Consider the following 16691-nt stretch of genomic DNA (forward strand, 5'->3'; position numbering starts at 1 on the left):
GAATACTATATGGAACAGACTATCATTATAGAAAGTTCTTTTGGACAGCACTGTGCTAGCTGCTGTGGTCATCTTGAACTCTGTCTTCCTGTTTCTCAGCTAATAAGACTACAGGCTTCTGTTTAGAATTGAGCTGATCTGCATGTTCAGGCTGGCACCTTCCCTCAACTGTGAAAAGATTTAGAAAATAGGAAGCTCAAGCAGTGCTTTCTTTCCCCTCATGTGAACTCCCTTCCAATTTATGCCTAATTTTGATTGCTCTCAAGATCTTGAAGTAGTTGTTTTTATATTTTTTACTACAGTTCTGTGTCCAGTAAGAATTACTCCATTTACCAGAAGTCAAATTCCACCCCTTAACTTTTATTTTTTTATTGTTGTTGTTTATTTTTTATCTCTTCTAAGTTATTTTATTAGTTAACCCAGTTTTAAGGAATTCACTTTCTGTGCTTTGTTGTTAGAATTCATTTACCAACCACTTGTTATCCTTTCCCCTTTAACCTTGCTAAAAGTATCACTAACTTTTAAGGTTACTGAATCTTAATAGTGTAAATTTGATATTCCCATCTCAGATATGCTAGAATTAATGGAATTCTTCAAAGCAGTAAACTCATATCATTGATAACCTGTTTGGTGTGCTTTGCCTTCTCTAGGTACCTGAAAAGGTTTAAGGTGATGAAGATCAAAGTTCTAAGAAGCTGGTGCCGTCAGATCCTTAAAGGACTTCAGTTTCTTCATACTCGAACTCCACCTATTATTCACCGAGATCTTAAGTGTGACAACATCTTTATCACTGGTCCTACAGGCTCAGTCAAGATTGGAGACCTAGGTCTGGCAACCCTGAAGCGCGCTTCTTTTGCCAAGAGTGTGATAGGTATGTTTCAGGTGTGCCTTGCATCCTAACTGGTTTTCTGATAATCCTTTTATTTAGAAACCTGACCCTGTCAAAGCTTTTATTATGTGAAATAAGCCTTCAAAAATTCCTAGCTTGAACTCAAGAAGTGATCAGTTTTACTTATGAGATGTGGAGTTCTCTATATGCTTCTAGAATCATCTGAAGACTAACAATGTTTTGTAAAGTTACAAAGTTACGTGAAGAGAAGTAAGGTGAACTTTGTTGACAAAACCTTATGTAACTATCAATCTTATTGGGTCATTCGGTTGATGTGTAGTATTATGTACTTAATAGAGTTACTTTCTTATAAAAGAAATTAAATTTATATGTAGTTTACTTTCTCAGAAAGTGTTAGATATATATGTATTCAAAAGTTTCTACCTGTTAAGACTTTGTTTCAAAATGTGAAAATGAGTTTATTCCGAGAACTTGGTTTTAACTTTTCTTACTCCTACTCTTCAGAAGATATATCTGAAACAGCTTTTCAACCCAATATTATTTGACATTTGGGGTTGGATAGTTCTTTGTTGTTTGTAAGGGCTTTCTTGTGCATTATAAGATTATTTAGATGCCAGGAGCACATCCCCTTTCCAGCTCCCCCACAGTTGTTACAACCAAAAATGTCTCTGGACTAAATGTCCCTGGGTAACAAAATTGCCCCCTTGTTGAGAATCACTGATCTAAAGAACAAGGCTGTCCTTTCAGACTTTCAACTAAATGTTAGAGAGTTGCAGCTGGAAAAATAATTTAATGCTTATTATTTTGATAAACTTTCACTCTCTGAAGAGGATATGACACTTTGAAAACTTGAAATCTTTACAAATACTCTATTCTCCCCCCAAAGGTGGTGACAGCAAGGAAACCATTAATTTTTAAGTGGGCTAGAATTTTATGTATTAAAAGAAAACCATAGAACACCAGTAATTTGTACATTCTTATAAAATAGTGTTCTCCATAGAATATTATGTGACTTGGATTCGGAATGCTATTTTTAAATTTTCTTAAAATAGATTAACAAGAAGAATTGGAAAAGAGTTATTTAAAGCTGAATTTCCTTTTTGCCTTCCTTACAGGAAAAGGAAACATTTCTTTGTCTTTGGCTCCTTAAAAATCTCTAACCCAAGAGAGTTTTCCCCCTCTTTTTTTGTTTAAATCATAGTATGTAAGCCTATTCTTGGAAATGCCCTATAGTTTGAGGTATCCAGACTTAATTTCTTTGGAAACATTGGAAAACCTGGTCTGTGAGACCACACTATTCTTATAACTCACTCTGTATTTGAGTTTTCCATTTGTGTGTATTTATTTTTTGTCTATAAAATCTGTTAAGATGCCCTTCACTATTTTTCTTGTTATCTGCAGTAGACTTATTTGTGTACTGCAGGTGGTATGGTAAGTAGGTGAAGAAAGGGGCTCTGGTGAATGGCCTTTATAGACAATTACACTTTATTTTTTTCTTTTAAAAAACATATTGAATGTTAGATTTTTCACTGCAAGGCCTCCTTAAAAGTGAAACTGATCAGGAGGAATGTTAATGGCCAAAGACTAGCTATAAATATTAACCTTACAGCTACCATACAGTAGGGGGCAGACAAGTATTTTGATCTTTTTTAACCCACCTTGTCTTATTGGTAGATGCCATTATATCCTCTTTATTTCTTGCTAGTCTCTTACTTTTCCTTCCATTTGTTTTCGTTATGAGTTATATCAGTTTTTCTCTTATCCAAGTCTCCATTTTGACATTGTATAACAGTAATCCGTTTGAAACAGTAAATAGACACTTGACCCTGTTCTAGTTTCTTTTATGAAGGCCATGCAGCAAAGAGACTAAGATTTTCTTCCTCTTCCCTGCCCCCACCACTCTTTTCTCTTCCCTCCTTCCACTTCCTTCTATCTCACAGGTCAACCCCTCTGCTTCTTCCCCAGGTGAGTAATATCTGTAGCCTCTGCTCACATTGAGTCTGAATTGTTCTTTTAATTTAAGGTACCCCAGAGTTCATGGCCCCCGAGATGTATGAGGAAAAATACGATGAATCTGTTGACGTTTATGCTTTTGGGATGTGCATGCTTGAGATGGCCACATCTGAATACCCTTACTCAGAATGCCAAAATGCTGCTCAGATCTACCGTCGAGTGACCAGTGTAAGTCTTAGCATGATTAGTGAGCTTAAGTCACACCAAAAAAGGAATGCCAAGCTGGATGTCATCGAACCATGCAAAAGAGAACAATAGAAAGCACACTCAGTTGTTGGGGGAAGAGGGAGTTGAGGGATTTTATTGCTTCTGATTTAGTGAGAGCAAAAATAAAGATCAAAGAAGTACCAGTATATTCTGGATTCTCCTTGCATACATTTAAAACTTTATTTTGAGATATATTATGTTTAAAAATACTCTCATTACTACTTTTCAAACCCTAACTTATTCATCTAGGTTCTCATTCCCTCCAACCATAAAACAAATTTCTGAGTTAAAAATAATGCTCTTAACTCAAGTTGCTTTGTTCACAGATCTTTCCCTAAATAGTTTAAAATTGATTTATGAATTTATTAAATCATTTATAAGTACCACAGAGTTCAAAGCATAACAGTAATTTCTGGATCATCTAAATATCCTAATCTATTAAGATATTTCCCCTGATGTTTCAGAGATGTCTGTTTACAGTCGGTGTTTTGTGGACCCCGTCAGGGTCCACAGAAGATACTTTATTGTTATGTCTCTTAATTTACAACTGTTGCCCCCTCCTTTCTTTTTCTCAGGCTGGGTGAGGGCAGGAGAAATGTAGTAAATGTAATTTGTTTAGCCTTCAAATAATTCTGTGATAAGTATCCTAATCACTATTCTATTTTGCCCTTAGAAAGTTCATCTGCTTTGCTTCTTAGATAGAGTTCTGTATCTATATTCCAAAGTACAGTATTCCCTATTCTTCCCCCCAATGCCTAATAATTTACATTATCACTTTTTTCTTTGGGGGTAGGATGGGGTATTCACTGGATGGTTCCTCCCTGTGTTTTATTTAGAATTCTTGAAACCTCAAGAAGTACATTTGATTCCTTGTTTTTCTATTCACCATATCCTATTTATCAGGTTCTTGGTTCAGAATAACTCTTAGGTATAGGCCTTTTTCATTCCCATTGTCAGAACTCTGCTTTCACATCTTACTTACTTCACACCTTACACTGTCATCCTGAAGTAGTTAACAGTATGAATTTGTTTTTCTGCTTCACTTGAACTAGTTGAATTTCCTTGCTATTTCTTTTTGGTGTAAGAAACTTACATGATACCAGTTTGCTTATGAAAGCATGTACAAATTCTTATTATAATCTTTGCTGTTCCTCATCTTTATCTAAACACCTTTTTTTAGTGAAGCCAGTCCTCTTTATTATCTTGCATATATGCCACATCCTTTCCTTTTTTCCTCTCCATTTGTACATGCTCTTTACTTTCTGTGTGTGCTCTTCTACTATCCAGTCAGTTTTTATATACAGGATTTAACAGACTTCCCCCACAAAATTTTATCTGATGGGCTTCACTACATAATGATTTTTGCTTTCTCTGAGCTTCTCAACTGTTCTGAATCATAGCATTTTATTTGTAATTGATTATTTTACTTAGGAGTTCAAAAATTGAATTAATCTAAAGCATTTAAAATGGTGCTTAGCATATAATAAGCACTATATATAGGTGCTTGCTGTTTATTTTTATTGCTTTATATTCTCCTTTAAGATTTGTAATCTTATCTTTACAAAGTATTTGTTTAATTCTGTCCTTATCTTTAGCACTATCCCAAATATAAGTCTCAAATGCAAATACACGCAACATTTTCTGAATCCCTGCTACATGCCAAGTCCAGAACCTGACAACAGGTAATTAAAGATGAATAACATATATATTCCCTGTCTTCAGAAAACTAGCTCCAATATAGAAGATAAGTGTGTAAGCAAACAGTTGTTATTACAGTATGATGATAAGAGCTTATTGACTTTTTGTCTTTTCTCCTTTGGAAAAATGCCTATTCAGATCCTTTGCTTGGTTTTTAATTGGGTTATTTGTCTTTTTATTATTGAGTTTTATGGGTTCTTTATATATTCTAGATAGAGATCCTTTATGAGATAGAGGATTTCTAATGTCTTCTCCCATTCTGTCAGTTGTATTTTTTTTTTTTTTTTTTTAAGATTTGTTTATTTATTTTGAGAGAGAGAGCCAGGGGGAAGGACAGAGAGAGAATCAGAGAATCTCAAATCTCAAATCTCCACCCTCAGTTCGGAGCCAGACACGGGGCTCAGTCGCTCGACCCTGAGATCAAGACCTGAGCTGAAATCAAGAGTCAGACACTTAACTGACTCAGCCACCCCAGACACCCCAGTTGTCTTTTCTTACTACTGTCACTATATTACTAGTGCCCTTTAGGACATAAAAGTTTTTCATTTTGATGAGGCCAAGTTTATATATTTTATCTTTAGTTTTTCTCATGCTTTTGATGTCATATCTAAGAATCCATTTCCAAACCTCAAGTCATGAACATTTACCCCTATGTGTTTTCTTCTATGAGTTTTAGTTCTTATAATTAGATCTTTGATTCATTTTGAGATAATTTTTGTATGTGGTGTGAGGTAAGGATTTTAACTTGATTCTTTTGCTTGTGACAACTATCCACCTGTCCCAGTACCATTTGTTGAAAAGACTATTATTTCTCCATTGAATGATTTCACCCTTGCTGAAAATCAGTTGACCATAGGCACATGAATTTATTCCTGAACCCTCAGTTCTGTTCCATGATCTATATGTCTTGCTTTGTAGTAAGTTTTGAGTTGGGAAGTTTGAGTCCTCCTATTTATTCTTCAGGTTTTGGCTCTTCTTGGTCCTTTGCAACTCTGTATAAGTTTTAGAATCAGCTTGTCAATTTTTGCAATTCAGCTGGAATCCTGGTACATATGGCATTGAATCCATAAATCAGTTTGGAGGTTTGCCATCTTAGAACATGGGATATTTTTCCATTTACTTAGATCTTTTGTAATTTCTTTCAGTGGTGTTTTGTAGTTTTCAGAGTATAAATCTTGGACTTTTTTTATTAAGTTTATTCCTGAGTAATGTATTTTGGGGGGGATTCTATTATAAATGGAATTGAGTTTTTTATTTCATCTTTTCGGATTGTTCATTACAAATACTGTTGGTGTTTGCATACTGATTTTGAATCTAATAAACTTACTGAATTTATTCTAATAGCTTATAGTAGATTCCTTAAGATTTTCTATATACAAGATAATTTAATCTGCAAATATAGTTCTTAAAGAAACATAAGGCTTGGCAAGTGTGGGTATATGCTTTACTTGTAAGAAAGAATTGGAGGAAAAAAGGCTGACTCTTAGTTTAATGAACAGAATTTAGGGATAAAGTTGAAAAAACAAAAGACTGAGTAATGGTTGGCTTCTAGGAATTTTCTAGAGAAAAAAGAGACCTATCTCTTGATATGTCAGATTCCTCTCCCGTAGTAATTATACAGTCTGTGTAAGAGAAGATAAACATGTAATTCTCAACTTTTTCACTGAAATAACCAATGAGAGTTTGTTTTTAAAAATTAACTACAGGAATAATAAGTAAAATTTTATAAGTGAATTACTTTTATTTTTTTTTTTTACTTTTCCTAAGGGTAATTTACTGTTTTTTTAAAGTTGCCTTGGATTTTATTTCCTTTCATTAACTCTCCTGATTTTGCTAGAAATGACAGAATAGTTGACAAATTAAAATACTGAATTAAAACAAATCTGAACCACCCAGTTGTTTCTATAGGTCCTGTACAAATCCTTGTTTGAATCCAAATATGTGAATTTAATCATCTATTCTATTATATCCTATTACATTAAGCTACCTTACTATGTCCACACATATTGATTAATTTTTTTTAACCTAACTTTCAAGGAAGAGTTGAGGTTTGGGGTATAGGGAGACACAGGAAATGTATACACCTAAAGTGTAAATTGGTTCACCAAGTGTTTGGGCATAGTTTTCAGGGGCTGTTATAACAAAGAGCCACAAACTGGGTGATTTAAACCAGCAGAAATTTATTGTCTCACAATTCTGAGGCCAGAAGTCCAAAATCAAGGTTATAGCAAGGTCATACGGAGGGGAAAAATTTTGGTTGCCTCTTACCTTTTCTGATGGTTTGCTAGCAGTCCTTGGCATTTCTTGGCTTGCATCTGCAGCACTTCTGTGTCTATCTCACGTGGTGGTGAGGATCCAGGATGACCTCACCTTAACTGATTATAATTGCAATGATCCTGTTTTCAAATAAGGTCAGATTCTGAGATACTGAGGGTTAGAATTTTAACATATCTTTTGGGAGGGCAACAATTCAACCCGTAATAGTTCAATAGTTCATGGGTTCATCCAACAAATATTTAAGTCTACTCTGTTCCAGATTTTTTTCTAGATACTAGGTATTAAATATTCTTGTTAAGTAAAACCCAAATCCTTGTCTCTTAAGAACTTATTAGGTGAGGGAGAAAAGACAAGCCAGATAGTTACCATATGGTATAAAACCAGTTATTCTTGGGATAGCTACTTAATGGAAGCATTAGAGTGGTGCCTAATTGAGTTTGAACAGGTTGGGAAAATGATGTTAAATAGGGAGAGACTAAGTTAATAGTGTTGCATGTGAGAAATCTATTATTTGTATGTCTGTAGAATTTGGAAGTGGGAAAAGAAAGAAATAGGATAAGAGAGGAAAGGAAAGCTTAAACTATACTCGAGCATTGGGGGAACTATTGCAGTACTTTAAGACTGGGTGGTAGGTGTCATAAGATCAAACTTAAATTTTAAATTTTTAGAAAAATTATTCTGGGGGTGCCTGGGTGGCTTAGTCTGCCTTCAGCTCAGGTCATGATCCCAGGACCCTGGGATCGAGTCCTGCATCGGGCTCCCTGCTCAGTGGGAAGCCTGCTTCTCCCTCTCCCACTCCCCCTGCTTGTGTTCCCTCTCTCACCGTGTCTCTCTCTGTCAAATAAATAAATAAAATCTTTTAATCAATCAATCAATCAATCAATCAATCAATCAATCTGGCTCCAGAGTGGAGAATGGATTTATGAAGGACTAAAAGCTGAAAACTCAGTTAAGAGGCTGTGGGAATAATCGAAAGGAATGACTGATAGACTGAAATAAGGATTTGTAGTAGAGATAGCCAGAGTGAAAGGATGAGAGGTTTATTTTCTTTATAAATTAGAATTCAATTAAGCTAAGTTATTTTTCACTTGCCATTTATGAAAATAAATAATACAGAATAAATACCCATTGTAAATACATATCCTATTAAGAAGATGGATCTTGATCATTAAACTTGATTATAAGGTTAAATGTATAACTTTAAGACTATAAAATTATAAATTTGCATATGGAATGGTTTGTGTATTTTATTTACTAACTTACAATCTATTACTTTTCTTCATTCTATCATACTCTAAACCAGGGATTAGTGAACTATGACCTATGGGCCAGATCAGGCTGGCCATTTTGGTACAACCCATGACTAAGAATGGTTTCTGCATTTTAAGTGATTGGGGGAAAAATCAAAAGAAAAATATTTCATGTCATGTGAGCACTTCAGTGTCCATAACTAAAGTAATAAAGCATAGCCACACTGATTTGTTCTGTATTATCTTTGTTTTCACACATTACAATGGCAGAGTGAGTAACTGGAACAGACTGTGTGGTTCCAAAAGCTTAAAATATGTACTGTTTGGGCTCTTAACAGAAAAAGTTGTTGACTGCTATTCTAAACACATGTCACCAGAACTTCGTAAAAAAATTCTCCACTGAAGAGTTCTGTAAGTAATTACTAATCTGTAAAAGTGGTGATAATGTTCCTCTATTAGAATGCTGTTCACCTCTGTACTTACAGTAGATGTGAGAATCTCAGTGCAATCAAGTAGCTACTTAAATTATTAGCTCTGAAAATTTGTGGGCACTCTTTTTCTCTCTGTCAGAAGAGAAATTTCACTTTAATTCTGTGATGAAAACATAAGAGGTTTTAACATAAAAGCATTTTTTCAGTGGCCATACTTATTACTGGTATTGGTCTTAGAAATAACCTCTTAAACCCAATTTTACTGCTTGAGGTGATCATTCTGGACTTGAAACACAAAGGTTTATGAACCAATATCTTATTTACTTGACAACAATACTAAATTTTTTTTTTAATATTTTATTTATTTGTCAGAGAGAGTAAACAACGGGGGGGGGGCAGCAAGCAGAAGGAGAAGCAGGCTCCCCGCTGAGCAAGGAGCCCGATGCAGGACTCGATCCCAGGACCCTGAGATCATGACCAGAGCCGAAGGCAGACGCTTAACCAACTGAGCCACCCAGGCGTCCCTGAATGTTTTTTTATATCAAACAGACTGGATAGATGAAATACACATTAGGTAGCCATATATTTAAGCACTCTCAGCCATACCAGCCTCCTTTGTTGGTCTTATAATATTTCTATTTTGAAATGGGGGTAAATTTTGTTATGTACCAGCAGACAATGGCTCTGCTGTTTTGTAGGCCGTTGTTAGAGACACTGAATAGGTATTGACTGGGCTGTCTCTGTTATTTAGTGATAAGTGTCTCTGATTAATCTTGCAAATTCACTTATTATTTTTCTAAATCAAGGTTGGTATTGAAAATGTCTCAAGGGATCATGGAATTTTAGGTTTCTTTATGTAAAATGAAGTATAAAAATAACTGCTATTTACAGAAATCAAGTTATAAATTATATGGTAGTAACAGTTTTTTTAAATGCAAGTTGTATAGGTGACTGATATTAAATTTTATGCTTGTTCTATATCTAATCCAACAAATATGATTAGCTGATTAAAAGTAATGACTATAAGGATGAGTAGGTGGAAAACATAGCCAAATACTGTTATGGGTTTTTTTTATATTTTTATTTTTTTAAGATTTATTTATTTATTTGATACAGAGAGACGGCGAGAGAGGGAACAAAAGCAGGGGGAGTGGGAGAGGGAGAAGCAGGCTTCCCGCTGAGCAGAGAGCCCGATGTGGGGCTCGATCCCAGGACCCCGGGACCACGACTCGAGCTGAAGGCAGACGCCCAATAACTGAGCCACCCAGGCACCCCGTAGCCACACTTGATTCAAAAGTTGCTCATTAGAGGCTGAGGACTAAAACCAGTGTTTCAGAGTTCTTTGGCTTCAGATAGCACAGCACTGCCATCAGATCAGATAAAAATTTATAAGTAATTACTTGATAAAATAAAAAAAAAATTTGATTTTTAAGAAAAGGCATTTGAGACACTATACTAATAAACAAATGTATCTTTATTTGTAGATACAGACTCAAGCTCAAAATCCCCTTCTTAAATCATTGAGTTTTTCACGTTAATTTAATAGAACTGAGAAAGACCAGTATCACTTTTCCATATTCTTAGTATAGTATCTACCCTGTTTTCAGTTTTTCACCATTTTTTAAAGATAAAATTCACATACCATAAAATTTATCATTTAAATACTTTAAGGTGTACAATTCAGTGTTTTAATATATTCATATTGAACCTTTCCATCAGCCCCAAAAAGAAATCTGATACCCATTGGCAGTCACTCTCCATTCCCCCTTCCACTGAGCCTCTGTCAGCCACTAATCTACTTTATGTCTCTGGATTTGATTTGCCTGTTGTGGACATTTCTTACAAATGGAATCATATGATATATGACCTTTTGTGTTATACTTTGTTTTTCTGTTATGCCTTTTGTATTACGCTTTGACTTAGCATAATGTTTCCAAGGTTTATCCATGTTGTAGCATGTATCAGCATTTCATTCTTTTTTATGGCTGAATAATATTCCATTGTATGGCTATACCACATTTGTTACGTTCAACAAATTTTATTTCTTCCTCCTTTTCTCATTGTTAAACTGTTTGAACTGATAGCCACCCTCCCTTCTGGAGAGGGACTGGGAACAGAAAGGATGAAGTATATAATGTCTTAAAAGATACTGTCCCAGAGCCTGATTTACCAAGTCTTTGTTTATACAATATTATATTGATAGCATAGCATATGGAACATTGTAGGCACTTAGTAATATTTTGAAGAATAAAAGATTTTTGATTAAAGGAATCCCAAATATAGTCAGTTAGACACTATGTAAGTTTGGAAGTTTGAATTTACCTTGCAAGAGAGGAATGAAACTTAAGGCCACCTTTGAAGTATTAACAAAATTATCCTAAAATGATATTGAATCGTAGCAAGTAGAAACTGATACACATATAAAAGCAATACATTTTATAGGATGAGTAAAACTATTTGGTACAAATAGAGCTGGAAACAATGACTTTAATAGTTAGAAAAAGTCAAACTTCCAGGATATGAAGTATATTCAAGAAAGTCACCTATACACATACTTTTCCATCGATTCTCAAATCTCATACTTGTAATTTCTTTTTAAGATTATTTATTTTAGAGAGAGAGCACAAGTAGGAGGGGCAGAGGCAGAGGGAGAGGGAGAGACAATCTCAGGCAGACTCCGTGCTGAGTGTGGAGCCCAATGCAGGGCTCATTCCAGGACCATCAGATCATGACCTGAGCTGAAACCCAAGAGTTGGACGCTAACCGACTGTGCCATCCAAGCGCCCCTCATTGTTGTAATTTCTAAACAACTATTTTATAAGTAACTCTTTCCATTATGAGGCTAGGTCTGTATTTTGTTGAAGTGTTTCACCATAATTTTTACCTTATGATCACTCACACTTCCTTCTCTGAGATTTCGTATAAGATCATAATTTCACTTGTTAATACCTCAAATGTTTCGAAGTCCCTGGGTGGCTCAGTAAGTTGGGCAACTGCCTTTGGCTAAGGTCATGATCCCAGGGTCCTAGGATCAAGCCCCGCATCGGGCTCCCTACTCCATGGGCAGCCTGCTTCTCCCTCTCTACCATTTGTGCTCTCTTACACACTCTCTCTCTCTCAAATAAATGAATAAAATCTTTAAAAAAAAAAATACCTCAAATGTTTCAGGACAATTCCTGATTCATGAGTCCTTCTCATTGAGACCCATCATTTTCAGTTTTTAGAGCTATAGGTTTCCTTCGCTATCCACAAGCAGAGCATTCCTGTGAAATCTTTTATAAGTTGAAAAAGGCATAAAGTGAAGGAATAATTAACTTATATTTATATCAAAATATTTTGAGTACTCGCAAACCCCAAAAATAACCACTCTCAGACTTTTCTAATACCTTAGGACATATCTTGCTAATAGTTACTTAAAATAAGTCAAGATAAAGCACAGGTGTTCATAGGCACAATTCAAAGCTATGTAATTTGGATGCTGGATGTAGCTCCCAGGGGAAGGAGTTTGGCATTGCCATTCTTGCTGCTCAGGGTATGTACTGTGTCTGTACTGGCTCATTGTAAAACAAGCCCTGAATCCTGTTTTCACTTTTTGCCCTTTTTCATAAAAGCAAAAGCCCTCTTTGGTTTTCTTTTGGTTAGTGAAAACAGGTACTAATGTAGATCTTTCATAAAAGCAAAGTGGCGTAATGCAAACTTTCGAGAAGCAAGGATAACCATTCCTTTAGATTTCTTGAGTGAAGGGACTTAATATGCATAATTGGAAGAAGGGACTTAATATGCATATGCTCAGCAATTGTTTTCTTGACCTAGAGGAGACTAAATAAAAAGGAAGAAAAATCATAATTGACGATAAAGAACTTGGTTAGATTATACAACATTGGAAAGGCCTGGTAGAGGTTTAAGATTCATCCATTAAGATCTTTGAGATTAACATAGCAGCTGCCAGACTTGAATGATTTAGTTCAGTGGCTGTCAAAGTCTTTTTATCAGGACCCTTTTATACTCATAAAAATTATTGAGGACCTCAAAGAGTTTTTGTTTATTTGTGTTATACCTATTTTACCATATTAGAAATTATCACTAGATTTTATAATGTATCAATTAATAATATAATAAGCCCAATATATGTTGACCTCAATAACATTTTTGCAAAATACTATTTTTTCCAAAACTAATTTTAAAGATTTAGTGAAAAGAGCAGCATTTTTATATTTTTGCAGCTCTCTTTAATGTCTGGTCAGAAAGAAGACCATTGAGTTCTCATATCTGCTTCTGTATGAAATCAGTTGCAATATTTTTTATTTGGTTGAAATGTATAAAGAAAATCTGGCCTCACGCAGATATGTCATTGGAAAAGAAGTACCTTGTAGGTCCCCTGATAGAGTTTTGAATACTACATGTTGAGAGTCTCTAATTAGATCTTTGCTATGCAAAGTGTAGTTCCCAGATCAGCAGAATTGGTATGCTAGGGCACTTGTTGAAAATGTAAAATTTCGACCCCATCCCAGACAGATCAATCAAAACCTGCATTTTACAATATCCAAAGATGATTCATGTGTACATTAAAGTTTGAGAAGTGTGGGGCGCCTGGGTGGCTCAGTTGGTTCAGTGACTGCCTTCGACTCAGGTCATGATCCCGGAGTCCTGGGATCGAGTCCCTCATCGGGCTCCCTGCTCTGCGAGGAGCCTGCTTCTCCCTCTGACCCCCCCCCCCTCATGGGCTCTCTCTCTCTCATTCTTACTCTCTCAAATAAATAAATAAATCTTTAAAAAAAAAAAAAGTTTGAGAAGTGTGAGTGAGAATAGTGATCACCTGAGGTCCTTTCTAGTTCTGTGTACCATAGACTAAATAATATAATACCAAGACATTAATTGAAAAGTACTATTCCATCATTCATGAAACTTTTTTACTAGCAGTCTAAGTAACCAGACTGATTTAGAAATTTTACCCTATTTAATTGCATTTTTTCTGACTTACTTAGGAATTGCTTTTTTTAAAAAGCAAAATAATAAGTCAAGCTGTAGAAAAGATGGAGTAAAAAGCTTGAGGAGTTCTTTAAGTCAGTTGGAACTATGTTAGAATCCTTAGTTTCTAGGGGCTCCTGCGTGGCTCAGTTGGTTAAGCATGTGACTCTTGATTTTGGCTCAGGTCATGATTTCAGGGTCATGGGATTGAGCCCTAGGATGGAGCCCACTTAAGATTCTGTCTCTCTCTTTCCGTCTTCCCATCTCCCACTCTAGCACGCACACGTGCGCTCTCTCTCTCACTCTCAAAAAAAAAAAAGAATCTTTAGTTTCTAAGCATACTGCAGGCATTCACTTGTGCTTTATTTTTCCTCTAGCTGTGAAAATTTAGTTCTGTATTATCTATAGTCCCTTATTCTGTTCTGTCAATCATTAAATTTCTTACCTGGGAAATGTCTTGATTTCACCAACCTCCATCCCCATCTTCTGGCTTCCAATGAAGAATAAAAATAGCTGTGTCCTTTTTTAGTTTTCTAAAGTTTTTCTCATGTTTTGGGTGCTAAGATAAACGTGGGGGATTAAAGTAAATCCCTAGATTATATAATGATATATAATTATATAAGCAGTTAGTGATGACTGTTGTGATGAAATACACCTTGAGTCTGCCTTGGATATTAATCTAACTAATTTTATTAAAGTAAATGTTAGCATCAGTGCCTAACTATTGCACATTTATTAAGGAAGCATGCTTGGTTATCTGTTGAGAGATCATAGGGCTCCCTAATGCAAATTCTCCTCGCCCTGCCATTCCGTCACCACCACCAGCACCAGCCCGTGCCCTTACCACTCCATATTTCTGGTTTTCATCCCAGATCTACCATGTATACCCTATTAGTAATCAGTAAACATTGAAGTAGTAATTGCACTAAAGTAGATGGATTTTATAGACATAAAGAAGTAGGGGATTTGATCTCCTTCAGAGGGTCAAATGACAGTATTCCTGAAAAAGTATGTTTAAGTTGAGAACTTTATTGGCCCCCTGTCACAGAGGTGGTGAGACAAATTTTATATGAAATAATTATCAGAAACTTCAGCCCCCTGGCACTTTTTACTGGAAATATTTTAGGATTCTTGGAAGAAAGTCATGACAGTATCATTCCCTCTTCTATGTTCCCATCATATGCTACCTCTGTTTTATTAATATAATAATTAATATATTGATATTAACTATTGTCCCCCCATTAGAACTGAGCCCTTCAAAGACAGGTTTCTTTTTTCCTCTGTAGGTCAGTTCACTACTACGTGTCTGACCCTGCAGTGGTGCACTGTCATACAAATAGTGAGTAATAGCAATGTAAATATTAATAAATATACATTCTTTGTGCCAGACATTGCATTAAACACTTTGCATATATTAACATAATTTAATTCTCCCAACAGCCTGGAGTGGGAAGTGAGTAATTGCTACTCTTACCAGCATTTTGTAAATAAAGGTCTCAAGCCCAAGAAGGCTAACCCAAGATTATATATCTAGAAGATAACAGAGCATTCATGTTATTTCTGTTATTATCTGATTCCAGATCCTGTGCTCATACCAAAATACTATACCGAATCCATAACTGTCAATTACAGTATCAGTCTGTGACCTAAGGTTATTTAAACCTGTCTGTGTAAGTGCTGATGTAGAGGGGGTAAATGTAGACTGTGGTTTAACAATTACGTTCTACAGTGCACTGATAATAAATTGTTATATGTCATTGTACATGCAGTTTATTCAGGCCTGTACTTGAAATGTTACTTGCTCAGAGAGCTTTCCCTGCCCACCCTCTCTCAAATATTTTTCAGTGTGCACACACTTTACTGCTATTCCTTCTATTCTTTTCCTCATGGCTTTTTTTTTTTTTTTAAGATTTTATTTATTTATTCATGAGAGACAGAGAGAGAGAGAGGCAGAGGGAGAAGCAGGCTCCCAAGGAGCAGAGAGCCCGATGCGGGACTCGATCCCAGGACCCTGGGATCATGACCTGAGCCGAAGGCAGACGCTTAACCATCTGAGCCACCCAGGCGCCCTTCCTCATGGCTTTTATCGCAGCCTTACAGCATTCATCTAAAGCCCCAATTAGAATACAAATTCTATGGGTTGGGGGTTTTATTTGACTTGTTCTTTGGTCTATTCCTAGTGTTTAGAGGTTGACAAGTCACAGGCACTCAGTTTTTGTGAAATGAATACAGAACTGCAGAGAGTAAAAGCCAGTTTTCCGTTGCTGTGGAGAAACTGGGCTCTGGAGTTGGGTCTGCTTAAGTTTAAATCCCAGCAATGTCATTTCCTAGCTGTGGTACCTTGGTCAAGTTATTTAACTTCTCTGAACCTAAGGGGTTTTTGAGGATTAAATGAGAAATGCATGTAGAACATATATGCCTGGTATATAGTTATCAGTCAGTACTTAGTAGGTATTGCTGTTGTTATCATTAACATCATTATGATATGCTTAGTAGTGTAATAAGTTGTCTCTTCTTCCATTCTTTATCCAGTGACATTCAGTAATTTGCAGTTATTAAAATGTGTTTAATGAACTTAAAGTCAAGTTTTAGAGGACAGTGAATGCGCCAACATTTATAATCTTGCTTCTTGCCAATAACCTTGGAAAGTGCTTTACATATACTATCTTAATTTTATCCTGGTAAGTAGATAATATCTTTATTTCACAGATAAGAAAATAGAATCAGAGGTTAAGCGTTTTGTCCCAAGGACATGAAAGAGAAATAGTAGTAGTAATAATAATAATAATAATAGTGGTGGTGATGGTGGTGTCAGAAATCAAGCATTTTAACGTGACATTAATACAAACCTTAAAATTTTTTCTTTGCCTGTTTTTGCTGGTTTTCTTTTTTTTAAGCTTTTATTTATTTAAGGGAGAGAGACAGAGAGAGCATGAGCTGGGGGAGAAGGACAGACTCCCCCCTGAGCAGGGAGTCCGATGCAGGGCTCGATCCCAG

At 35.7% G+C, this 16691-nt stretch overlaps 1 protein-coding gene across 12 annotated transcripts in view; it reads left to right on the forward strand.

Moving 5' to 3' along the window:
* Positions 1–16691, forward strand: part of WNK1 (WNK lysine deficient protein kinase 1) — a 143483-nt gene that overhangs the window by 68119 nt on the left and 58673 nt on the right. For all 12 annotated transcript variants that reach the window (XM_035028501.1, XM_035028509.1, XM_035028507.1 and 9 more), the window contains exons 3-4: positions 651–871; positions 2874–3031. In XM_035028501.1, coding sequence (XP_034884392.1) covers positions 651–871; positions 2874–3031 — 379 coding nt within the window. The remainder of the gene's footprint in view (positions 1–650; positions 872–2873; positions 3032–16691) is intronic.

Source organism: Mirounga leonina, unplaced genomic scaffold, assembly GCF_011800145.1.
Source record: "Mirounga leonina isolate KUSES-001 unplaced genomic scaffold, KU_Mleo_1.0 Mir_201, whole genome shotgun sequence".
NCBI lineage: Eukaryota > Metazoa > Chordata > Mammalia > Carnivora > Phocidae > Mirounga > Mirounga leonina.